The sequence below is a fragment of the Aotus nancymaae genome, unplaced genomic scaffold, assembly GCF_030222135.1.
Source record: "Aotus nancymaae isolate 86718 unplaced genomic scaffold, 86718_ANA_hifiasm-v0.15.2.pri h1tg000064l_0, whole genome shotgun sequence".
NCBI classification, from domain to species: Eukaryota; Metazoa; Chordata; class Mammalia; order Primates; family Aotidae; genus Aotus; species Aotus nancymaae.
The window spans coordinates 9,238,229-9,265,420 of NW_026988478.1; the positions used below are offsets into that span (position 1 = coordinate 9,238,229).

Here is a 27,192-nt window from a genome sequence, read left to right on the forward strand (position 1 = left end):
TTCTGGAATTCTTAGGTTCTTTTCCAAAACAAGCGCTCAATTCAAGGCTGGTATGTTGTTATTACCAGCATTATTTCAAAACGTGTTAAGGTAAACTTAGGCTAAGAAAATACCACTTTACTACTTGTCAAGTGTTCGAACCTTTCAAAAACCATCCTGTTTAGGGACTTCGAAACAAGCGCAAGTCTGGAGAAACCATTAAGCTGCTAACGTAGACGTTTCAAGGGTCACTTGTACTTACACTAGGGCCACCCCGGGGAGCGGTGCATGTTGGGACTTGTAGTCCTACCAGAACTGAGGAAACTGCAACACTATTTACAATGCACTTCTCCCCTTCAAATGTTCAGACCCATAGTTAGATTAAGCCCTAACCTAAAGCACAATTGGCACATCTCACTCATTCTGGGTTCATCAGGCTTCTACTAGGCTTATCACGTTCAAGCTCAAACGCACGGCGTTCTCCTGCACAAGCCTCAAAGAGATTGGCTTATCCTCGGTGGTGGGCGGAGCCCTAGGTGGACCGGGGATCAGGATTGGCCAGTTTCTAACTAGAAGAGGCGTTTTTATATTTACTTGCTGATATGTATGCTGCGGTAAAAAAGTGAATCCTTTACCACAGCACCAGCTTCTCCGAGCGAAGTCTCGCGATATTTCCGCCTAAGAGCTCCAGAGACGCGTAGTGAGCGGCAGAGGACTGTGGGGGTGGCGGGCACCGGAGCCGGGAAGGGACAGGTCAGGCGGGGAGTGCGAGCGCGTGCTGCCTGCGCCACTTGGGCTAGGTCAGGAGCGGCTGCCTGAGGCCCAGAGGAAGTGTGTAGACAGCGCGGCCTTCCTGGCCGGTGAGTCGGCCCCGGGTAGTGGCCGGTGAGGGGACCCCGATCTTCACCTGGGCGGGCGCGGTCAGTGACAGGTGCGCCGAGGAGGGCGGCGCTCCGCCCGTTCGCCGACCCGCCCCCTCCGGGCCTCGCCCTCCTGGGCTCGGGATGAACCGCGGGCTCCAGCTGAGCTGCTCCAGCTCCGGGTGCCTGTCGTTGCTTCTGCCGTCGCAGCCAAACAGCAGCCGCCGCCCCTGAGGGAAGAAGGGAGGGAAGCGGCCGCTGACGCGGGGCATGAGCTGGAAGCGGTGTCCGTTGCAGGACTAGGGCGCCGACATGAACTTGCACCAGGTGCTAACCGGGGCTGTGAACCCTGGCGACCACTGCTTCTCCGTGGGCAGCATTGGCGACCAGCGCTTCACGGTGAGTTCGAGAGAGGCCCTCGCGTAGCCCATAGCTCGGCCTTTGCCCGTCATTCTGGGCAGAGCTCGGCCCAGAACGACGGGCAGAGGCGCGAGCGCCTTGTCGCTCCAGGGGGGTCCCTATCATCCAAAGCCGGGCAGACCTGGCCCTTGGAAACTAAAGAGGCAAAACCATTTCGGTCAGTGAGGTACTGTATGGAGCCTGAACTCAAGTTAGAATGTTCTGTAGGATTTTTAAAGTTTTTGGTGTGACTTCCTTGGGCAAGGGTGCTTTGCCAAAATCGTTTATCCAAAAATCTTTGATGAGTAACGAGTTGGGGGCTTTTTATTATACCACTTTATAGGTTCAAGTTATCAGACTCAGGAATAGTGGAGATTGGCTTCATTTTGTATTTTAAGTTAAGGTCAAGTGTCTTTGTAGTTAAAAAGAGTGGGTGTCTCAAAACAATTACCAATTGTTTGCTATCAACAACTAGCCTTGAGTAAAGATATAGTGAAAACAGTGCTTTTCGTTTATTTTCTTTACAAATTCCCTGAGAAATAGGAAAGAAAAAAAAAGCCTTTTCATTTTAAAGAATATTTCTTGGATATTTTATAATAACCTGGTAATTCCAGGTTAAGATTTACTAAAAGTGATTTGCTTTTCATTGGTCTTTCCCACATACTGAAAATAAGAGGGCACCAAACTTCAGGCTACTTGTCACTGTAGTGGCATTTTCTGCCTTAACTATAGTTTGTTTGTAACAGTTTCAAACTATAAGTAATTGCACATGATACTTTCATCTAAATAAATTTATAATGTTAATTATTTTTGATACAATTTGTGTAGATACCTCCTTAGTTGTGATTAAAAGTAAAACTTGTCACTGCCTGGAAATACCGAGTGTTGCAGGCTTTTTTTCTAAAAACAACAACAACAACAACAAAAAACACAGAAAAGTAAAACTTAATTTTGTATAAGTGACACGAAGTAAACAATGTAACCAGTGTCCCAGGTTTAGGAGTCTAAACTTTCTAATCTTTTTGTCTGCTTTTAGCTTTTTTGTGGTCTTTGTTGGTCAGAATAAATAATACTCAGCATTTAACATGGTGTAGGCATTTAATACCTCAATTGTACTTTTAGAATTGTGCCAACAAGCATTTTGCTTTCAGATAGAGGCTGTGCCTCCCCTGTAGACTGACACATACACAGCTTAGTTTATCCCGATTCCAATTCTAAATGTTTGCCCAGCCTAAATACTCAGGAAAAGAGTGAGCTCTGAGATTCTCAGTGAGCAACTTGTTTCCTTACAGCTGGGGGCATTGCTCTTTGCTGTTGGTGCTTAAGAGGGAAATGAACATCATCATCCTTAGATGGTTTTCCTAGTGGGAAATTATAGGATAATGTTGCATTCTCTGCCATTTCCTAAAGTTGTTTGAGTGCTTTCTCCAATCTAAATTCTAAGAACTTTTGCTTTTTAAAAAATTTTGAAATGAGGTCTCCCTCTATCACCCAGGATGGAGTGCAGTGGCGTGATCACAGTTCACTGCAGCCTCAACCTTCCTGGCTCAAGCCGTCATCCCACCTTAGGCTCCTGATAGCTAGGACTACAGATGCTAATCACCATGCCTAGCTAAGTTTTCTATTTTTTGTAGAGATGAGGTTTCCTTATGTTTCCCAGGCTGGTATTGAGTTCTGGGTTCAAGTGATCCTCTTACTTTAGCCTCCCAAAGTGCTAGGATTAGAGGTGTGAGCCACCATGTCCAGCCCAAAGAATTTTTTCTAAGAAGACATTCACAATCTATGTAAGCAGTGTTGTGAATTTCAAAGCATATACAGTGTGATGGCCTATTTGTATACCTGTATGCATTCCTCTATAAAACCTTGGTGCATGTCTCTGTATTGTTTTTAAGGAGAAATCAGTTAATGTGCCGAAGATTAGATGGTCATCCTATACCATCATGTAGCTTGTTGCTCAGTTCTGCTGAATTTTAAAGTTTATTTCCATAGAGTAGGATTTAATCTCCCACCAAGCCTACTGCAGATTTCTTCCAGGTCTCTGGAAGCAGTCAGTAAATAAACTAAAAATAAATTTTTTAAGTATAAAGAGAGCTCAGCTCTCTTTAGTTTAAATGGAATTTTAAGGATATAATAGTCATGGTTTTCTTTTGCAGCCTATCCAGGCTTGACTCTTTAAGTTGATAGTTCTGTTACAAACTAAATTTCTTATGCTCATTTTCCTGGACACTTATATACACCTTAAATGTATCTCTCCTGTTCTCTCATGTTAAAAGCCAGAATCTTTTGTTTACTTCTTGAGTTTTTATTTTTTTAAATTTTTTGAGACTGAGAGTTTCGCTCTCGTGTCCAGGCTGGAATGTAATGTCGTGATCTTGGCTTACTGCAACGTCTGCCTCCTGGGTTCAAGAGATTCTCCTGCCTCAGCCTCCCAAGTAGCTGGGATTACAGGCATGCACCACCATGCTTGGCTAATTTTTTTTTTTTTGAGACAGAGTTTCACTCTTGTTGCCCATGCTGGAGTGCAATGGCACGATCTTGGCTCACCACAACCTCCGCCTCCCGGGTTCAAGCTATTCTCCTGCCTCACTCTTTTGAGTAGCTGGGATTACAGGCATGCGCCACCATACCTGACTAATTTTGTATTTTTAGTAGAGACAGGGTTTCTCCATGTTGGTCAGGCTGGTCTCAAACTCCTGACCCCAGGTGATCTGCCTGCCTCAGCCTCCCAAAGTGCTGGGATTATAGGCGTAAGCCACTGTGCCTGGCTAATTTTGTATTTTGTAGTAGAGACGGGGTTTCTCCAAGTTGGTCAGGCTGGTCTCGAGTTCCTGACCTCAGGTGATCCACCCACCTCAGCCCTCCAAAGTGTTGGAATTACAGACGTGAGCCACTGTGCCCATCCTGAGTTTTGTTTTTAACCTCTTTAGATTTTGACTTTTCTTTGATTGGAAAATAGCAAACATTAATAGTAGATGCTATGTGAGGACTAAAATATCCCTTAATTGCATTCTACTCCAAGTAGAGTATATGGCATCTTCCTCTTGCAGTTCTCCTTGAAAAATTCTTTTATTCCTTCTGGTACTTTGTGCCTTTTCTTAGGACAGTCCTGTTTTTGTAAGTCCTCCCTTTGCATGTTTGCAGATAACTTCCCCGTGCCTGCTTTGAAAGATTACAAGATGTGAGATCTTGTTTTAATCATAAAGTCTGACAGGTTTTAAATGGAAATGAAACCGAATGCCACTTCTCCTGTTTTCTATAGTCTAATTATTAGATACTTTTTTACTACTTCAATAGGCATCAAGCTGTTTTGACTTTGCTCTTAGGAAGAAAACCTCTAGTGGGCAATGACCATCTCTCCTGTACTTTTAGAGTACTTTCTTTGCATCTTTATTATATCATAAACCAGTTTTGCCTTGTGGATTGTATGTGTCTTCCCAGGCTTCATTGTAAGCACCTAGAACAGTGATTGAAAGAGTATTTAAACCTAACAGTAAGGTCATTATTTGGAGTTGATTTCCAATGTGGTCCCTTATAATTAGCTGTTTATCCATTAGCAAGTTCGATTCTTTGAATTTCTTTTTTTCTCTTCTGTAAAATGGGACTAAAATTGTACTATTCATAGAGTTGTTGCATGAAAAAGGGCTAAGCTGTAAGTCCATGTTTAGCACATGTAAAACTCTCAAAAATGTCAGTTTTTTTTTTTAAAGACCAGATTTCTCACGTACTAAGATAAGTAGGAAATTAACAAGGAAAAAGGTATGAAGGAAGCATTCCAGTAAACAATAAAAAGAAAACTTTTGCTTAGCATACCTGAAGTCTCCCCTAGTTACTCACTTGATGTTGATGATAAAATACATAACGATTTTGAAAAAGAAACTAACAGGAATATTTTATTTGGACTCAAATCTAAATGATTAAAGCTATTTTAAAATACAGCAATTATTAATTATATTACAGTAAGGTTTCTCTATCCATTTTTCATTAATTCAACCACCATGAAGTACTTTCTAGTGTTAGGCATTAGAATAAATATCACCTTAATTTTATGAAAACTGACATTTTTGAGAGTTTTACATGTGCTAAACCATGGACTTACAGCCTAGCACTTTTTTCATGTAACAATTCTATGCACAGGAAGAACTGAGTTGTATTTGTGTTATGCATATAATCAGAATGTAATTTTCAACTTTTAATTGTGGCAGAGAATAAAGTTGAAAATTATGTTTTGATTATATGCATGATAACACACATGCAACTCAGTTCTCCCTGTGCATCCTGTGCGTCGTGTTTAGTCTTAAAGTTGATAAAACTAATGTTGTGTGTGCCTAATAGAAAGATTTTTATTTGTCAATTGAATTTTATTGGGTAGTAATAGATTGTTCTGATTTTCAGATCTTTTATTTTATTATTACTGTTTTTTAATTAAAACTTTTTTTTTGAGATGGAGTTTCGCTCTTGTTGCCCAGGCTGGAGTGCCATGGCATAATCTTGGCTCACCGCAACCTCTGCCTCCCGGGTTCAAGTGATTCTCCTGCCTCAGCCTCCTGAGTAGCTGAGATTATAGGCATGCTCCACCATGCCTGGCTAATTTTGTATTTGAACTAGAGACAGGGTTTCTCCATGTTGGTCAGGCTGGTCTCGAACTCCTGACCTCAGGTGATCTGCCCACCTCAGCCTCCCAAATAGGTGTGAGCCACCACGCCCGGCCTAGTTAAAACATTTTCAAATAAAAAGAGACAGGGTCTCACTATATTGACCAGGCATGTCTGGAACTCCTGGCCTCAAGTGATCCTTCCACCTCGGCCTCCCAAAGTGCTGGAATTACAGGCATGAACCACTAGGCCCGGTGCTGTTTTATTGTTGTTGTTGAGGTGGGAACTTGTTATATTGCCCATGCTGGTTTGGAACTGCTGGACTTACGTGAGCCTCCCTGTGATTACAGGTGTGCACCACTGTGCCTCATGATTATAGATCTTTTGACAGAAGTGGCTGGTGACATCTACCAGTTTATTTGATAAGCCAGTGCTGCTATTATTGTTTTGATAACCTTCTACATTATAGTCAGGGCACCTTGAAATGAGTTTTTGTGAATAATTTATTTAGATCTGCATAATTAGTTTTACGTTTTGATTTAGAAGTGTCATGTATTGTATTACATCTTAGGTGTTGTATTTTTTTAAGACATGGTCTCACTCTGTCACCCAGACTGGAGTGCAGTGGATCTCAGCTCACTGTAGCCTCTGCCCCCTGGGCTGAAGCAATCCTGCCACCTTAACCTTTCGAGTGGCTGGGACCACAGGCATGTACCACCGTTCCTGGCTGCTTTTTTTTTTTTTTAAGTAGAGATGGGGTTTCGCCATGTAGCCCAGGCTGGTCTCAAACTCCTGAGCTCAAGGAATCCACCTGCCTCAGCCTCCCACAGTACTGGGATTACAGGTGTGAGCCAGCACGCCTGGCCCGTTTTAGGTTTTTATTTAAAATCAGGTAGATGGATTATTTTTATTTAATAATTTAGTGGTACAAGGATTATTTTAAAATCATGCACAGCCATTCTGTTTCATTTATTTATTAAAAAAAAAATTTTAATGATAAGGTCTTGCTGTGTTGCCAGGGCTAGGCTGGAGTCCTGGCCTTAAGTGATCCTACTGCCTCAGCCTCCCAAATAGCTGGGATTACAAGCCTGTGCTGTTGCACCTGGCTCATATTTTCACTAACTTTCTAGTATTAAGAAGAACATGGAAACTGGAGATTTAATATGTCCTTTTCTTAATATTAAAATTTAATAGGAGACAGAGTTTCACTCTTGTTGCCCAGGCTGGAGTGCAATGGTGTGATCTTGGCTCACTGCAACTTCTGCCTCCCAGGATCAAGCTATCCTCCTGCCTCAGCCTCTTGAGTAACTGGGATTACAGGCATGTGCCACCACGCCAAGCTAAATTTTTCTATTTTTAGTAGAGACAGGGTTTCTTCATGTTGGTCAGGCTGGTTTCAAACTCCCAACCTCAGGTGATCCGCCCGTCTCAACCTCCTGAAGTGCTGGGATTACAGGCTTGAGCCACTGTGCCCGGCAATATGCCCTTTTCTTTTAGAAATGATACTACTTATATGGACCTGGAACTTGAATTATTTGTTCAGCCACTGATTCATCTGTTCTTAGCACATGTTTGTGAGATATTTATTTTATTTATTTTTTTGAGACAGAGTCTTGCTCTATCACGCAGGCTGGAGTGCAGTGGTGGGATCATGGCTCACTGCAACCTCAACTCCCTGGGCTCAATCATTCTTCTCAGGAGTAGCTGGGACCACAGGTGTGTGCCACACCATGCCTGGCTAATTTTTTATTTTTATTTTATGCGGAGATGGGAGTCCCACTGTGTTGCCTAGGCTGGTCTCAAACTCCTGGGCTTAAGCAGTCCTCCCACCTAAGCCTCTCAAAGTGCTGAGATTACAGGCGTGAGCCACTGCACCCAGTCTCTGAGATACTGATTGAGGAGTTCATATCATGTCTGTGTTGCAGGATGAAGACAACTGTATGAAAATCAGGCTTTAATTCTTAACCTTATTGCCTTTTGTTTCACAGTTATTGTTACACATTTTAACTTGACAATTTATATAATTTATCATGAGTTAATTTAGCAACACTCCTTTTGCCAATATCCTTTTAACTCTCTTGATCCTTTTTGTTTTCACTAGTCTCATTATTGATTTGTTGAGGTTTTCTGTTTTCTTATAGTTCAATCTTGGTAGATTGTATGTGTCCAGGAATTTATCCACTTCTGGATTTTATTGAATTTGTTGGTGTGTAGTTGTTCATAAGGATTCTTTGTATTTCTTTGATCTAGTTGTTATGTCTTCTTTTTAATTTGTTACTTATTTGGGTCTTCTCGTTTTTTCTTAGTCAAGCCAAAGATTTGTTGATTTTCTTTAACTTTTCATAAAAAATTTTCATTTCATTGATCTTTATGATTTTTTTAGTCTCAATTTCATTTATTTATGCTCTGAACTTTATTCTGTCCTCCTGCAAATTTGGGTTTGATTTGTTCTTGTTTTTCAAGTTCCAGGAGGTTCATTAATTATTAGATTGTTTATTTGAAGTCTTTCTACTTTTTTTTCCTACTTTTTCAATGTAAGCATTTATTGCTTTCAGCTTTTCTTAATACTGCTTTTGCTGTATCCTATAGATTTTGTTATGTTGTATTCCCATTTTCATTTGTTTTAAGAAAGTTTTAAATTTCCTTCTTAATTTCGTTATTGATTCATTGGTCATTTCAGGAGCGTATTTGTGAAGTTTCTGAGGGTTTTCTTACTGATTTCTAGTTTTATTCCATTGTAGTGAGACAAGATACTTGATATGATTTGTTTTTTATTTTTTTATTATTTTTTCTAATAAAAATTGTATTTACTTAGAAGCATTCAGAATGTCAACAAAACAGTTGCAACTTTTTTTTTTTTCAATTACAGAGTGGTATTCAGTTAACAGAACAACAGTTATTTTGTACAGGCTGCATCAGAGACAACTGAAGATGAAAAAACTACCATCCCCATATATAACTAATTTGTGCTGTGCACCAACAAGAACCTGCTTTAAATTTCCATGCCAATTTACAACCCCCATACTGTACCAGGCAAGGTTAGTGGCCATTGAAAATACCAGCAGGACAGGGCTGTCTAAAGACACATTCGGTAGTGTGTTAAATATACAAAAAAAGACACTGTTCAGTTTAAAAACAAATCTTACACGGCCTTACATTTCAACTTTTTTCTTTAAAAGGAGTATATTATGTACAGGGGGTTAAATGCTTTATAGACAAGAAAATAAAACTGCGCTAGAACCAACTTATTCATCATTATCATCTTCATCTTCTTCCTCTTCATCCTCTTCATCTTCCTCATCTTCTTCCTCTTCCTTCTTTTTCTCTTGCTTTTTTCAACCTTGACAACTCCCTTTTTTGCTGCATCAGGCTTTCCTTTAGCTCGATATGCAGTAATATCCTTTTTGTATTTTTCCTTCAGCTTCGCAGCCTTCTTTTCATAAGGCTGCTTGTCATCTGCAGCAGTGTTATTCCACATCTCTCCCAGTTTCCTCACAACATCACCAATGAACAGGCCAGGATGTTCTCCTTTGATTTTTGGGCGATACTTAGAGCAGAACAGGAAAAAAGCCAAAGGAAGCCTCTTGGGTGCATTGGGATCCTTGAACTTCTTTTTGTCTTTCCTTTAGGAGGGATACAGGTTTTCATTTCTCTCTCATAACGGGCCTTGTCTGCCTTTGCCATATCTTCAAATTTTCCTTTCTCTTTAGCAGACATTTCCTTTCCACCTCTCTGAGCACTTCTTAGAAAACTCTGAGAAGTTGACTGAAGCATCTGGGTGCTTATTCTTATGCTCCTCCTGACAAGGTTGCACAAAAAATGCATGTGATGACATTTTGCCTCTCGGCTTCTTAGGATCTTCTTTGCCCATGTTAATTTTTCCTCAGCAAGGCACAGGGTCACCCAGTGCCCGTCTGGCTCTCACTTGCCCTGGTGCTGTCTCTATGGAGCTCAATGTACTGCAATGGCTGTCTATTTCTATTTTTTAAAAAAATTGTTCAGACTTGTTTTGTGACCTCAGGTATGTCTATTCATAGGAATATTCTATGTGCTGATGAAAATAATGTGTATTCTGCAGCGGTTGGGTGAATGTTTTAAATGTCAGTTAGGTCTATTAGGTCTAGTTTATCATTTAGCTGATGTTTCCTTGTTGATTCTTCTGTCTAGATGATCTGTCTATTACTGAGAGTGGGGCATTAAAGTCTCCTACATTATTGTATTGCATTCTATTTAGATCTATTCATGTTTACTTTATTTTTATTTGTTATTTTTTTTGAGACAAAGTCTCGTTCTGTTGCCCAGGCTGGAGTGCAATGGTGCGATCTTGGTTAACTGCAACCTTCGCCTCCCAGGTTCAAGTGATTCTCCTGCCTCAGCCTCCCAAGTAGTTGGGATTACAGGTGCCTGCTTCCACGCCTGGCCAATTTTTGTATTTTTAGTAGAGATGGAGTTTCACCATGTTGGCTAGGCTGGTCTCGAGCTCTTGACCTCAGGTGATCCGCCTGCCTCAGCCTCCCAAAGTGCTGGGATTACAGGCGTGAACCACTGAGCCTAGCAATGTTTGCTTTATATGCTTGAGAGTGCTCATGTTGGGTAATAGAGATATTTATAATTGTTATATCTTATTTCAGGATTGACTGCTTTCTCATTATATAGTAACCTTCTTTGTCTCTTTACAGTCTTTGATTTGTAGTGTATTTTATCTGATGTCAGTATAGCTAGTCTGGTTATGTTTTGGTTTTCAGTTGCAAGGAATATCTTTTTCCACCCTTTTGCCTTAGTCTATGTATGCCTTTATTGGTGAGGTGTGATTCTTGTGGGCAGTATGTGGTTGATTCTCTTTTCTTCATTTATTCAGCCACCCTGTGCCTTCTAATGGGAGAATCAAGCCCATTTACATTGTGTTATTGGGTTGGTGCAAAAGTAATTGCAATTTTTGCCTTTAAAAAGATATTATTGGTAAGTAAGGATTTACTATTTGATGATTTTCTGGTTGTTTTTCTACTCTCTTCCTTTCTTACTGTCATCCTTTGCAGTTAATTGCTCTTTTCTGGTTGTGTGTTTTATTTTGTTACTTTTTATTTTTAAAGAATTTATTATAAGTTTTTGCAATGTGATTACCATGAGGCTCACATAAAACATCTTATTGAAGTGCATTGTTATCTTAAAGATATGACAACTTATATCACAAAGAATAGAAACAAAGAAAAATAAACAAAAATTTTCTACTTACATTTTTGGCTTTCAGTTGTCTTAATTTACACGTTTTTGTATTATCTATCTCTTAAAAAGTCTTAGAGGCAACACTTAAGTTGCTTTCAGTTGTCTTAATTTATGTATTTTTGTATTACCTATCTCTTAAAAAGTCTCAGAGGCAATGCTTAAGTCTCAGAGGCAAGGCTTAAGTCCAGGTTCACCTTGGCTCTAGTAAGCCATCAAAGGGCTGTCCTTTCTAAAGTGAGGCGATCCCACAGGAGGTATCTCAGCAGACTGGGAATGCTCTCCGAGGGTTCATGTGCTGGAAACGTGTAGGACAAACCTCCTACAGGGTGGTACTGCTGAACAGCCTCTCTCATGTAGCATCTCTTTTGGCTGAGTTATGGAGTCATATTTTCGGTGATGCAGATGATAATGCTGCCTGTCCTCTTTGTTTCTCCCTGTCCTCAGAGATATTTCTCTTTAGGCACTTGTGATGCTTCTTTTGTTTTATGGCTGGAATGGATCTCCTGCTAGAGAACCAAAGATGGTGGGAAAGCTGGATGTTCACCTTAATCTCACTTTTTCCAATGTAGAAATAGTATTTGGGGAAATTTTCTGTGCCCTTGGTACTGGGCAGAATTGGGGGAGGGGTCTTTTGAAGGTGGAAGTCTCATTGTTTTTTTTTTCATTTCTGAAAATTGTCTTTTTTCATTCCTGTGGCCCCAGGAACTGTCTTATCTTCATATGTGAGTTCTGTTTTATTTCTGATGATAATTTGAGCACTGTATATTTGTTTTGGGTTTTCTTTTTATTTTAAAGAATTCTTCTTCTTTTTTTCATATGGAGTCTTGCTGTATTGCCCAGGCCGATCTCAAACTCCTGGGCTTAAGCGATCCTCCCTCCTTAGCCTCCTGATTAGGTGGCATTACAGGTGCAATGTTGTGAGTATCTGTTTTTTATTTTCTTTGGAGGCGAGTGAAACACCACCTTTTTGGAGCCACAATTATTATTATTTAAATAATAGCTTTATTGAAATATAATTTATATACCATAAAGTTTACCTTTTTAAAATGTAAATTTTAGTGGTTTTAGTGTATTCACAATGTCTATTACCACAGACTGATTAAAGAACATTTTCCTCATCCCCAAGAAAAATCCCATATCTATTACCAATCACTGTCTATTTGCCACTACCCCTAGTCACTGGCAGCTGCTGTCTTACAGCCACCTACATTGCTTGTTTGCTTATTTACACCAGCTACCTTATTGACTCTATGGACTTGTCTATTCTGGACATTTCATATAAACGAAATAATAAATTATGTGGTCTTTTGTAAAGTTCATGTTCTATCATTTATTACTACTTTTTATGGCTTAATATTCCATTGTATGGATATATACTGTATTTTGTTTAGCTGTTCATAGTTGATAGACATTTGAGTTGTTTCCTTTTGTGGCCATTATGAATAATGCTGGTATGAACATTCATGTACAATTTTTGTGTGGACATATGCTTTCAGTTTTCTTGAATATAGGAATATCTTGTTTTCTTGCTCTTTCCTTTATTGTACTTCAAGTATTATTATTATTATTTTTTTTTTTGAGATGGAGTCTTGCTCTGTTGCCCAGGCTGGAATACTGTGGTGCGGTCTGGGCTCATTGCAACTTCTGCCTCCCAGGTTCAAGTGATTCTCCTGCCTCAGCCTCCAGATTAGCTGGGATTACAGGCACCTGCCACCATGCCCGGCTAATTTTTTGTATTATTAGTACAGATGGGGTTTCACCATGTTGGCCAGGCTGGTCTTGAACTCCTGACCTCGTGATCCACCTGCCTCGGCCTCCCAAAGTCCTGGGATTATAGGCGTGAGCCACCGCACCTGGCCAAGTATTACGATTTTTACAAATTGAAGTTTTGTGGCAACCCTTGAGCAAATCTGTCAGCACCATTTTTCCAACTGCATGTGCTCACTTTGTGTCTCTGTGTCACATTTTGGTAATTCTCAAAATATTTCAAACTGATTGTTGTTATTACTATTATTATTGAGACAGAACTTCACTCTGTCACCTAGACTGAAGTGCAGCAGCATGATCTTAGGTCAGTGCAACCTCTGCCTCCTGGGTTCAAATGAGCACATCTGGCTAATTTTTGTATTTTTAGTAGATAGGAGATTTCACCATGTTGGCCAGGCTGGTCTCCTTCTGATCTCAAGTGATCTGCCTGCCTCGGCCTCCCAAAGTGCTGGGATTACAGGTGTGAGCCACCATGCCTGGCCCCTTTTTAAATTATTATTATATCTGTTATGGTGATCTGTGATCACTGATCTTTTAAGTATTGTAATGGTTGTAGAGCACCAACAAACTTCTCTTCTGTAGGACCGTAAACTTAATAAATGTTGTATGTATTGTGACTGCACCACCAATTGGCTTTTCTCCCATTATCTCTTTTCTGCTCAGACCTCTCTATTCATGGAGACACAATGATGTAGAAATTAGAACAGTTACAACCCTTCAGTGTCTTTTAAGTGTTCAAGTGAAAGGAAAGAGTTACACATCTCTTCTTTTAAGTCAAAAGTTAGAAATGATTAAGTTTAGTGGTGAAGGTGTGGAGATGGACCGAAAGCTAGGCCTATTGTGCTGGTTAGCCAAGTTGTAAATGCAAAGGGCAAATTCCAAAGGAAACTATTAATAAAAGTTTGGCTCCATTGAACACATAAATGATAAGTATGAAAATAGCCTTATTGCTTATATGGAGAAGGTTTGAGTGCTCTGACTAGAAGATCAGACCAGCCACAATATTCCTTTAATCCAAAGCCTAATCCAGAGCAAGACTCTAACGCTTTTCAATTCTGTGAAGGCTGGGAGAGGTGAGGAAGCTGTAGAATTAAAGTTTGAAGCCAGCAGAGGTTGGTTCATAAGGTTTAAGGAAAGAAATCATCTGTATAACCTATAAGTGCAAGGTGAAGCAGCGAATGCTGACTGATGTAGAAGTTTCAGCATGTTATCGAGATATGGCTGAGATAATTGATGAAGGTGGCTATGTGAAAGAACAGATTTTAAAGTAGATGAAACAGCCTTCTGTTGGAAGAAGATGCCATCAAGGACTTCCATAGCTAGAGAGGAGAGGTGGCTTCAAAGCTTCAAAGGACAGGCTGACTCTTGTTAGACGCTAATGCAGTTGGTAACTTTAAGTTGAAGCCCATGCCCATTTACCATTCTGAAAATCCTAGAGTCTTTAAGAATTATGCTAACCCTACTCTGCCTGTGCTCTGCAAATGGAAAAACAAAACCTGGATGACAGCACCTCTGTTTACAGCATGGTTTACTAAATATTTCCAGCCCACTATTGAGACCTACTGCTGAGAAAAAAGATTTCCTTGCAAAATATTGCTGTTCATTGACAATGACCTGATCACCCAAGAGCTCTGATGCAAATGTACAAGCAGATTAATGTAGTTTTTATGCTTGCTAACACAACATTCATTTTGTAGTCCATGAACCGAGGAATGCTTCCAACTTTTAAGTCTTATCTTTTAAGAAATACATTTCATAAGGCTATAGCTGCTATAGATAATGATTCCTCTGATGGACCCGGACAAAGTAAATTAAAAACCTTCTGGAAAGGCTTTACCATTCTAGATGCCATTAGGGACATTTGCAATTCATGGGAGGACGTCAAAATATCAACATTACCAAGAGTTTGGAAGAAGTTGATTTCAACCTTCACAAATTACTTTGAGGTTTTTTTTTTTTTTTTTTTTTTTGAGACAGAGTCTGGCTCTGTCACCCAGGCTGGAGTGAAGTGGCACGAGCTCGGCTCAGTGCAATCTCCACCTCCCAGGTTCAAGCAGCTCTCCTGTCTCAGACTCCTGAGTAGCTAGGATCACAAGCGTGCACCAACATGCCTAGCTAATTTTTGTGTTTTTAGTAGAGACAGGGTTTCACTTTGTCGTCCAGGCTGGTCTCAAACTCCTGACCTTGTGATCCACCCACCTCAGCCTCCCAAAGTGCTGTGGGATTAGGCGTGAGCCACTGCATCGGCCCTATTTTTTTAATTTTTAGTTTTTAGACAAGGTCTCATTCTGTTGGCCGGGCTGGAGTGTAGTGGTGCTCATCACCAGAGCCTTGACCTTCTGGGCTCAGGTTATTCTCCCACCTCAGCCTTTTGGGTAACTGGGACTACAGGCGTGTGCCACTGCAACACAATTTTTGTGTTTTCTGTAAAGACGGTTTTGCTATGTTACCCAAGCTGGCCTTTTTTTTTTTTTTTTTTTAAAAGATGGGATTTCACCATGATGGCCAGGCTGGTTGTGAACTCCTGACCTCAGGTGATCCACCCACCTCAGCCTCCCAAAGTGCTAGGATTACAGGCGTGAGCCACCGTGCCTGGCCGCCAAGCTGGTCTTTAACTCCTGGGCCCAACCGATGTGCCTGCCTTGGCCTCCCATTTTTCTGGGATTACAGTTGTGAGCCACCACGCCCAGCTAAGTTCAATAATTTTATTTGATTTGAAATTAACCAAGCCTAAAGAGACAGCTTTGTAACTTCTAGTACCATCACTTATCAAATAGTAGTAATATGAAGCAGCAGCAGCCAAGGAACAAGGGTGATTCAGAACTAGCTAAGTCATTGAATGATAAAGTGGTAATTGTGTTATTAGTTTTTTCCTCTCTATAGTACTAAGCGTTTATTTCTGGGATTACTTTACATTTCTCAACTCTTCAAGTATGATACTTGTATTAAATAGTAATTTGTGTGGTACTTCCAGATTAACATAGACTTGATATGGGAAAATTTTGAGTCGTGCTTGACAAAATACATGCAACATAATATCTGAAATTAGGTAGATAATTTCAGGTATAACAAAGGTAAAGTTATGAAGACATGAGTTTCTTATTCCACTTAATGGAAACCAAAAACGTTGTTTAAAAGGGAGCAAATCTAAATTGTAAACCTATACAATTTAACATAATATTTTCAGAAACAGTGACAATCAGTATTATAAAATTTAATATCAAGTAGAAAAATTAGTTTCTAAATTATTTGAAAGACAACTCTTAAAATTAGTCTTTGGAATTTATTCTTGCTAATGGCCTTATGACAAGCCTTATGATCCCATCATGATATTTGTATAGGAGAGGAGATCATCATGTGATTTTTTTGTTTGTTTGAGCCAGTTCTTTTCACTATGTGATACTAGTGGAGTCATACTTGATTATTCTTTCTTATTTTTAGGAATAATTCCAGGCAAGCATGTTAACTAGGGAAGACCCTGTTGATACCATGGAAATAAATAGCAAGAGGCCAAAAATCAAGAGATCAGGTTCTGAAGTCCACTCTGCCACTAAAACATTATCAACTTATTTGGGCCTTGATTTTCTTTTCTGTAATAGGAGCACATTTATTTGTATGTTCTCTCAAGTCACATTTTTAACATTTTTGTTGAATATACAGAATAATTTTGATTTTGGTAGGAATTAAGAAGGTAAAATAGATATGAAATATAATTTTAAATATACATGCTTGTGCAAAAATGAGGAGCAAGTCGAGAATTGATAAAACTTAATGAATTCAGGATGGAAAACAGTTTGTGTTGGATGTTTTATTGTTGTAATGTGTGCCAGCCTATAATATGAATCCTAGGAGAACAACCATGTACCCTGTAATGGAAGAAACTCCTGGGATTAAAGAAGGTGGTAGGGAAAAGGACACACAAATAATTCTGGTTGGGAGAGTTATGCTAACTGTTGTAAAATTGAAAAAGAGGTATGAAATGCTTGCCAACAAGCCTTGAACTATGTATACTTTCTTTTGTTATGGTGACTGTTTTTGTGAACTTAAATGCTTCATTTATTCCATTTATAAATTACTAGCTGTGCTTTAGGCTCTTGTGTTAGAATTGAGGACTAGAGCAGAGAACAAGATAAATTTGAATCCTTTCTTTTTGGAATTTAACTTTTAGAATAGATATGGACAATAAACAAGATATTTAAAAATTGTGATATATGCCATGAAGAAAATCAACAGTAATCTGATAGAAAGTAATGGGAGAGTTAATGGTTGGGAACTGTAACCTGAATACTGGAAAGCAGCTAACTAGAAAAGACTAGGCAGATAAACACCTTGAGATGGAAAAAGGAACAGAAACAAGAGCCAACTGAGAGAAGGAAAGAGTAGCCTGAGATGGGTTTATAGAAGGACCACCATTTAGGATATTGACCATGGCAAGGTGTTGAGATTTTATTCCAAGTGCAGTGGAAAACTATTGAGTTTAAGCAGGGAAAATTACTTGGTGCAATAAGCATTTTTCAAATATCACTCTTTGTGGAAATGAATTAGAGGGAGGTAAGAATGGAAGTTTGCTATTAACAGTAGGACTAGACAGAGATGATCATGGTTTAGACAAGGGTTGTAGCAATCATTGGAGATGAAAGAAGTTGACAGAGTTGATACATATTTTGCATCAGGACTGACAATTTGCTAATAGGCTGTATATGGGGAGGTAAGGGAAATAGTTCCAAATATAGATTTTTTTGAAGAAAATAACATCTAAAAATTGGTCTTTTGAAACATTTATTCTCCCCACCTTAAAACATGGTAGTTAATGCTAGTATTCTACATGGTAAATGTTTTCTTGACACTTTTATCATTTTTATTTTATTTTTTAGGCTTATGCATCTGGATGTGACATTGTAATACTGGGAAGTGATTTTGAAAGATTACAGATAATCCCAGGAGCTAAACATGGAAATATTCAAGTGGGATGTGTAGACTGTTCAATGCAACAAGGCAAGGTTTGTAATCTTGTGTTAATATGCAAATTTGTATGGAATATGGTTTTTGTCAGGATAATCTCTGAAGTATGTACTTCCTATTGAATTAGAGACTTGGCTTTGTTTCAAGGATAGTGTAGCTAAAAATATCTTTGGTTCTCTAAGATGCATTCTATAGAGTGCTAGAAATTCTATTCTTATATAATTTTAAATTGTAGCATTGTTTTCTTTGAGTTGAAAAAGAAATATAATACTTATATTTTATTCTTTATATAGAATGAGTAAAGCTTACTTATTTAAAAGGCAATTGGATTAAGGGAAAGGAATAACAATAAATCTTAATTGTTTACAAATAAACTGAAGGAAATGACTTAGAGGTTTTTTTGGTCTGTAAACAGGTAGTTATCTCCTTGTAACTTCTGTGTAACAAGAACTGTGTAACTTTGTGTGGAAATGAAAAACTCTTCTAGAGTTTATAATATTAATTTCTTCTAAGCCTATAAGAAAAGTGAAAAACTTTATCTGGACTTCTATTTGCGTATGAAAAGTAAAAAGGTAACCTTGAAAGTAAAATAGCAATAACAAAAACAAAAGAAACAAAGTGTAAAAAAAATTAAAAAAAAAAAAGAAACAAAATGTAAAATTCTTCTACATCAGCTTAAATACAGTTCGTGTAATACCAGAATGAGAGAGTCGTACTAGTAGGCAAGGCAGCATAATATATAGCTTAAAATAATTCCATTTAGGCATAGATGGTAGAGCCTATGTATAATTGTGTAGCTAGACTGGACTGAACTTTGCAAATACACTCATATGACTCCACTAGAACATTTTGTGTAAGGAATCAAAATGGTCATATAAGAGGCCATGGACCCAATCATTTCTTTTTAAAACTAATCTTCATTTGAGGTAAACTTTCTAATATTAAAAGTTACTCACTTAGGCCAGGCGCGGTGGCTCAAGCCTGTAATCCCAGCACTTTGGGAGGCCGAGGCAGGTGGATCACGAGGTCAAGAGATTGAGACCATCCTGGTCAACATGGTGAAACCCCGTCTCTACTAAAAATACAAAATATTAGCTGGGCATAGTGGCGCGTGCCTGTAATCCCAGCTACTTGGGAGGCTGAGGCAGGAGAATTGCCTGAACCCAGGAGGCGGAGGTTGCGGTGAGCCGAGATCGCGCCATTGCACTCCAGCCTGGGTAACAAGAGCGAAACTCCGTCTCAAAAAAAAAAAAAAAAAAAAAGTTACTCACTGGGACATAAAGATATTAATTGTAAAAGGAGTTTCTGTTTTCTCAATCTTTACGTATTCGTTGGACTACCTTTCTGTTACATGGTATTCCTTCCCTTTAATATAGTTACAAGTGTCCCCTGTCTTTTGTTGAGGCTTCCTATGACTTCTCACTATACAACAGAAAGGATCTTTATTATGGAATGCTGAAAATCCTTGACATTTTTTTTTTTTCATTCTCTTCATGTTTGTTTGATCTCCTAGCTCTTTTGTTCTGTAATCTTTACTGTATAAAAACTTGCTTAATACCATCTAGACTCACAGGGAACTGGTTAATGTTAAAAATTGAATTTAATACTTTCCAATATGAGCTATCTTTTTGTGATAGATTATATGACAGTCCAGGTTAGAATGAAGAAATCACGGCCAGGTGTGGTAGCTCATGCCTGTGATCGCAGAGCTTTGGGAGGGTTGAGGCAGGCAGATCCCTTGAGACCAGGGATTTGAGACTAGCTTGGGCAACACTATCTCTACAAAAGTAAAAATAAATAAATAGCCGGATGTGCTCCTGTAGTCCTAGCTACTCGGAAAGCTTGGATGGGATAGTCACTTGAGCCCGCAGGTTCCAGGCTTCAGTGAGCTCTGGTTGCACCACTGCACTGCAGCCTGGGTGACAAAGCAAGACCCCATTTCTAAAAACAAAAACAGAAAAGAGGAATGAAGAAGCTGTTTGGTTTTATAATCATTCTAAAAAAGAAATATTTTCTTGATTTACAGATATCAGTATTATCATAGGGTTCCTTAAAAAGTATCAGGAAGAAAATTTGCAGGTCCTGGTACCCGGGGACTTCTGATTATTTGCATTTAAGAAGGAAATGTTAACATCATGGGCACCTGTATTTTTATTATTACTGTGTTTTTGCTTTGTACTGTACTACCACCTAACTAATTTTTCAGAGAAAATCAGCATTTATCCTGTTATTCATCAGCTTCAAAATATTCTTAACTTCAAAATATTCTTAGCTTCCCATTACCTTGGAAAAGTTCAAATTGTTCACCTTGGCATAAGGCCTTTTACAACCTGGTTCAGACCTGCCTTTTTAGTCTCAGGTACACTATTCTGTTACAAGGAGCACTCTCTTCCTGATGGGATGGTGGTCATTCACCTCTAAACATACATTGCCTCTTTTAATCTTTACACCTGTGTTTATAGTACACCCTATTTATAAAATTGAATACTTGCTGCTTTTTGAAATCCCACCCATAATTAAAGGCTCAAACTAAACACTTCCTACAGATCACCTCAGTACAAGTGTCCTCTATATCCTAAGAACTAAAATACCCATTAAAAGTTTTTTCTCCGTATGTATGTTGTGTCCTCATTTCTTACCTTCCTCTTTACTAGATCATATATTCTTTTTTCTATCCATGATTCGTTCATTCATTTAATCTCTTTGTCTCTCTCTGTGTTTGATTTCCAATATTTTGATTTTCTTCATATAAGACTCACTCAAGTTATAGTAGTAGTTACTTTATAAAACAGAACCAGGAAAGGTTATGCTCCATCGATTTAAAGAGTAAATTCAAAAGATAAGTAAAATAAAATATTTTTAAAAATGTACTCAGGGAGTTTGCAGAGGAATAGATCTAAGTTATAGTTTTGAAAAGTTAATGTACACTGACAGAATTGTGAATTTTGAGGATAGATGACAATTAACATTTATTGTGTATATTATAGATCACTTATTATGTGCTAGGTGTTTTACAAATGTTATTTCAACCCTCAAAATAATTCTGCTGGGAAGATAGTGTTGTATATATTATGAACACTGACACGGAAACTAACGTTTGGAGAGATTAAGTTGCCACTTACGTAGTAAATAGCAGTTCTAGGATTCTAATGCAGATGTGATAGTCTTCAAAACTGACATTCCTAAGCATCAGTGAATGAAATTGTGTGTATTAGCATATTTAAAGTTATAGTATTCATTTCTTTGCTTTTTTTGATTCATAAGTAAGTTAACATATCCATAATAAGTTTTCTTTTTTTTCTTTTTAAAAGATTGCGGCATCTTATGGAAACGTTATCTCCATTTTTGAACCAGTTAACCTACCAAAACAGAAGAAAAATTTGGTCAGTAATTTATAATTTTTTCTTTTAGGAATTGAAATGTCTTAAGTATTAAAAGAGTATAAAATCAGAGTGATCATTGAGTAAATCAGTATAACTTACATAATTGAAGATAACATGCTAAATTCCATTTTGATATTAAAAATATATTTAAATCTTTCATTGGGATAGAATTAAACTAAATTATACCAGTGAATTGTTGAAATGCTTTATTATTTTATTTCTGACATTTTAAATTTTATAATAAATATTTGAAGAGTCAGTAACCTAAAGTTTGTCACTTACTTTATTGCTAGTATCAGATACCGTTGTCTAGCTATATGTACTTTTTTCTTTGTTTTATAATCTACCTTTATACAGATTTTCTGCCTCTTTAGGACTTAACTTTCTTGCATTATTTAGATCATGTAATACAATTGTTAACAGGGCAATGAATGTTTTTCTTTATAAGGAAGCTGTACTCAGAAATAGTTCTGAAAACTAGTTACTCAATAGTTAATACATATTTGGATTGTGTTAGTAGATTTTATAGGTTCTTTAATGCTTGTGCCTGTAATCCTAGCTACTTGGGAGGCTGAGACAGGAGGATCACGTAAGGCCAGGAGTCTGAGACCAGCCTGGGCAAGAGTTTAAAAACAGTTTAGCCAGGCACAGTGATGCTTGCCTATAGTATCAGCTGCTCAGAAGGCTGAGATGGGAGGATCGTTTGAGCCCAGAAATTTGAGGTTGCCGTGAGCTATGATCACAGCCAGGGTGATACACAGAGACTCTGTCTCTAAAAATAAAATTAAAAAAACTGGCCGGGTGCGGTGGCTCACGCCTGTAATCCTAACACTTTGGGAGGCCAAGGTGGGTGGATCACCTGAGGTCAGGAGTTCAAGACCAGCCTGGCCATCATGGTGAAACCCCATCTTAAAAAAAATATATAAAGAATAAATAAACCACCTGAAATAAGATAAGCATAGTGTTATCCAAAGAGCGGTGTACTGGGAGTCTTAGAACTGGTTTCTATATCTGGAGCTATCTAGCTAGTTGCTCTTAGGTAAGTTAGCCTTATGAAATTCTTTGTTCAACTCTGAAATTCATTAATACCTATTCATTCTTGATGAGAATATTATTAGGCTAACATTCTGTCAAAGACTGTTTAGAAATGTATTAATTATAAATAATTAAACTGTTTTAATAGCAGATATACCTTTATATATCTTTTGATAGTTTTCATATCTTTACTTAGCTCATTAGTATTTTACAAATTACTTCAAACCTAGTTTGCACAGCTATTATTTCTTCTTTTTACAAGTAAGGTAGTAGACTAGGCCCAAAGGAAATAGTGACTTGACCAGTGAAACAGCTATTAAGCCACAAAACTAAGAGTAAATCCATCTTTATTGATTCCTAGGTGTGAACATTCTTTCCTTACCTTGTGTTAATGAAAAATATTTTCTGAGTTAATTGATATTCATCTTTAAATTTCATGGAAGGAGTATTCACACTTCTCTCTGATTTCTATTTGTTTTTATAGATTGCATAGTGAATCTATTTGAGGCTCCTAAAGCCTTAAGAATTAGTAATTGGCAAGTACTAAAAATAAATTTTTAAGGTAATTACCCCATTCAGCCCAGAACAGTGTATTTCAATACTCAATAAATATTTATTAAATAAAGTAAGTATCTTTTGAAAATCAGTATGCTATGTTAAGATGCCTTTATTGGGAAGGGTAGAATAGACAATTTCAGTGTTTGTCCATTTTCTTCTTTGCGAATCATAATTGATGAGTATAATAATGTATAAAATTCAAAAAGAGGCTGGTTTGTTGACTTATTAGCATTGACTTTGCAGAAAAGATAATAAACGTGATGAATAAGGGCAAAACTGGATCAAATGGTAAAGTTATAGACTTGAAAGATACTTAAAATCTATGATTCTAGAGATAGTCTCAGAATCTTTAGATCCTTGTAAAAAAACATTATTTCCTTTTCTTTGTATATTCTGGAGTATTCTTTTAAGATGGTGGTTCTTCATGAGAGTTGCACTTCACAAATCCCGTTGGATATATGTGTCCAAGTCCTGCTCTGGGAATTTCTAAATCTGTAGGTGTGGGATTGTGTCTATGCAGTTAAATGTCTTGTTCTAGAGAAGGTTCTGGTATGTACTGTGATTGAAAGCCATTCCTGCAAGGCAGTGTTTATGAAAGCATATTCTGTAGGTCACTTACATCAAAATCACCTGGGGTGTTAAAGTACACGTTTCTGCTCCCCATCCTGAAGCTTTTGAACCTGAATTTTTGGGCACAGGTCTTGGAAATTTGAATTTTTAGTAACATCTCAGGCTATTCTTTGTTGTAGCAGAGTTTGAGAACCATTACATTAAGAGAGAGAGTATGAATTTCAAGCTGTAATTGGGCTGTGAACTCAACTTAGTATAGGCCACAACCTGAATTTAAAAAGAAAATGAAATAGAGAAAATACCAGAGTATGTCACATGTAATAAGGACAATCCTAGATTGTATTTATTTGTATATGTATGTGTTCTGGGTCACAATACATTGTGTATTTCTTACTGATTTGCAGGCAAGAAAAAAAGGCAAAATTTCGCTTTAAGAAGTTGTAAAGCCATAAATTACATAATGGTATCAAAATGTTGCATCTTTTATTCTGAATTTTTTCACATACCATTATGATCTCAGGTCGGGATAAAACAGTGAAAGAGAAGGAAACTTCAAATAGTAAAGACACATTTAAAATTAAGCTTTTTGCTAAAACTATAATAATAATAAAATAATAATTAGATCTGAGGTTAATAAGACTGTTATCCAAGGTAGCATATGATTATTGGTTGTTTATACTAACGATAGAATTTTGACCTCCAGTAATAAGTATTGTCTCACATGTCTTCTTTAGCCTATATTCTATATTTTTGTTGACTGAACTGAACATTTCATTATCTTTAAAATTGACTGCCTGTGTTATTATAAGAATAACAAACATGAACGTACACATTTGACAGAGATGCCAATTATAATGGGCTAAATGACTTTTTTCTTAATTTTAGGAATTGTATAGTCAGTGGCAGAAAAGTGGCCAATTTTTTTTGGAATCAATAGCACACAATATAACGTGGGACCCCACAGGTAAGAAAATAAGCAGGATTAACTAAAATGAAATATCACTTACCAAGTTATTATTTTTATTACTCTCATGTATTTCACTTCTTTGTGTGAAATTGTAGGTCATTCCCTTTTAGAGTTTATAGTGAAATGAAGACAGATATGCACTGTAAGTGATGAGAGAATGTTCTAAGTGCTATAATAGGATACTTATTGTTTTTGGAAAGAGATATTTCTCTGGAGAATTGAGGTACTGGAAAAGAGCCTTTTGACCTGAGAGTAGACAGACTTTAGCAATGAGGGTTGGGTAGATGTAACAGGAAAAAAGTGAAGTTTAAGAAAATATAATATATATATATATATATCAGTTATCTATTTCTGCATTAGAAAAGCATCCCTCAAAATGATAGATGGCTTAAAACATCCATCATTTTATTGCTTATAATTCTGTTGGTCAGGAAGGCTCTGTGGGAATGGCTGGTCTATTGTTCCACGTGGTATTGGCTGAAGCATCTTATCTGTAGCTGAAAGATCCAAGAAAAGCTTTGTTCACCTATCTGGGCTTTGCTGCTTGCTATCTATTGGAATGCCTTTGTTCTCCTCCACGTGGCCTCTTCTGTGGCCCTCTCTAGCAAGGTAGCCTAGATTTTACATGGTGGCTGCATTCTGAGAGTGAAAGTAGAAGCTGCAAGGAAGTCCCAGAATGTTGTTCCTGCCACATTATATGGTTACAAGTCCAGCTCATATTAAGGGATGGGAGAAATAGACTCCACTTCTTAATGAAAGATATGGCAAAGTCATATTACATGGGGACATCAACATGGGGAGACGTAATTTATTGGGAGCCATTTTTACCATTCTACCAAAGTGAGCGAAGGCACAGAGAAAGAAAGCATAAGATACATTATAATAAGGATTAGTAGTTCACTGGACTGAGTCTCAGTGGTGATAAGGAGATAAGACCATACCATGTTATAGAAGACTTTTAAAATCATGCTAAAAACATTGAATTTAATTCTTTATAGTTGTCTAAAAACTATAGGTTTTTGAAAGAGGCTAGTGATGTAAGATTTATGGTTTTGTAAGATTGGGCTACTAGCCATGAGAAGGGTCAGTGGCAGGTGGAACAGGAGGAGTGACCTTTGGAGAAGTTGTATTCTCATTAATCTGGATGAGAAATAATAACTTATTTCAATGTCTTTTCCATGGTATGTGCTCAATTAATATTAAATGAATTAATAAATAGTGAAAGGTATACATGTATATGAAAAATGTTTAGGCAGTAGAATTGACCTTACTGGACAACTGGATTTGAAATTACTTTGAGAGTATCTATGACCACAAGAAGAGTAATATATAGGAGTTAGAGGTAGTGAAACATAAGGTATTAATTGGATATGTGGACTTTAAGAAGCTTGCATGTCATAAAGCAATAGATAGACATTTGAATCTAGAACATAAAAGGTTATCTTTGAGTCTGGGTGCGGTGGTTCACACCTGTAATACCAGCACTTCAGGAGGCTGAGTGGGGAGAATTGCTTGAGCCCAGGAGTTTGAGACCAGCCTGGGCAACATAGGGAGACTCCATCTCTACAAAATTTTTTTTTAAAAAATTAGCCAGGCCTGGTGGCCAACAATTGAGGTCTCAGCTACTTAGGAGGCTGAGGTGGAAGACTTGTTTGAGCCCAGGAGGTTGAGGCTGCAGTGAGCCGTGATTGTGCTACTGCATTCCAGCCTGGGTGACAGAGCAAGACTCTGTCTCAAAATAAAAAAGTTATCTTTGGAACATAGAAATAGAAGTCATCAGTTCAGATAGATACAAAAGTATTTTTAGATGGTATTGGTAAACTGATTAATGCCTTTGTCTTGTGTCCAGATTCACTATTGTATCTTGCCTAAATCATAAGATTTTCTGTTTTAGACTTTTTATGCTTTTTTTCTACTTTAATATCTGTAATTCTGTCCTTAGAGTTTGAAATCAGTATACCATATTATATCTCACCTACTTTTGTTCCTTTCCATACCTAGGATTAATTTTGTATTCTATATTAAATTCTTAATCTTTTAGGGGATATCCTAATTTTATCTTCAGTTTATATTAAGCAAAAGAAAATTTGTATTTGTTGGTAAGTTCAAAAGTGGAATAATCAGCATATTCAAATGGGATGTTTCATTACTTCTTGTGCTTTTTTCCCCCCGTCTGTGAAACCTTGTATCTAGTTGCTCTACTATTTATTGAGCTTCTGCTTAGTGCCTGGCCTGTGCTAGAGACTTTGTGCATATTATAGCTAATCCTTAAAACAACTGTATAAAAAGCTCAAATTTTATAGATGAGAAAGTTGAAGCTCAGAAGTTGCCCAACTAGATCAAATTCACATGACTAATTAAGCATCTTGGGATTTAGATATAGGCATTTCTGATCTACAGTCTATGCCACAGATCCACTTTCCTTTTGAAATAAGAAAACTAGGGCCGGGCATGCTGGCCCATGCCTGTAATTCAGCACTTTGGGAGACTGAGGTGGGAGGACTGCTTGAGCCCAGCAGTTTGAGACCATCCTGGGCAACATAACGCGACCCCGTCTCTGCAAAAAATAAGAAAAAAATTAGAGGTGCATGTTCTCAGGACCTCCTGAGGGCTGTGTCACAGGCCAAAAAAAAAAAAAATTTATTACTGTAGAAATACACAAATCTATAGTCCTTAATTGCCAAGGTGAATGCCATCTTTATTGTAAGCTTTTTTGCCAGAACTGCTTGTGCTTTGTGTGGATGATAGCATGACCTTCTACTTAATTCTCAAGTCACAAAGTTAGAATCTGTCCTTTAAAAACCTCTTGTTTTTTCCCTGTATTTTGTTGGGTTCAAACGCTGACAATTCTTCTTGTTTGTTTGTTTTTTCTTGAGACAAGGTCTTGCTCTGTTACC

At 37.8% G+C, this 27,192-nt stretch overlaps 1 protein-coding gene and 1 pseudogene across 4 annotated transcripts in view; one reads left to right on the forward strand and one right to left on the reverse strand.

The window, feature by feature from the left end:
* The first annotated feature begins 668 nt into the window (after positions 1-668).
* The window catches only part of DMXL1 (Dmx like 1), a 176,627-nt gene continuing 150,103 nt past the window's right edge, over positions 669-27,192 (forward strand). For 2 of the 4 annotated variants that reach the window (XM_012448600.3, XM_012448606.2), the window contains exons 1-4: positions 669-1,238; positions 17,695-17,820; positions 21,094-21,165; positions 24,214-24,292. In XM_012448600.3, the coding sequence (XP_012304023.2) occupies positions 1,152-1,238; positions 17,695-17,820; positions 21,094-21,165; positions 24,214-24,292 (364 nt within the window). In that variant the 5' untranslated portion in view covers positions 669-1,151. The remainder of the gene's footprint in view (positions 1,239-17,694; positions 17,821-21,093; positions 21,166-24,213; positions 24,293-27,192) is intronic. The other 2 variants (XM_064366214.1, XM_064366213.1) reach the window with 2 other exon arrangements.
* LOC135270553 (high mobility group protein B1-like) lies at positions 9,076-9,701 on the reverse strand (annotated as a pseudogene).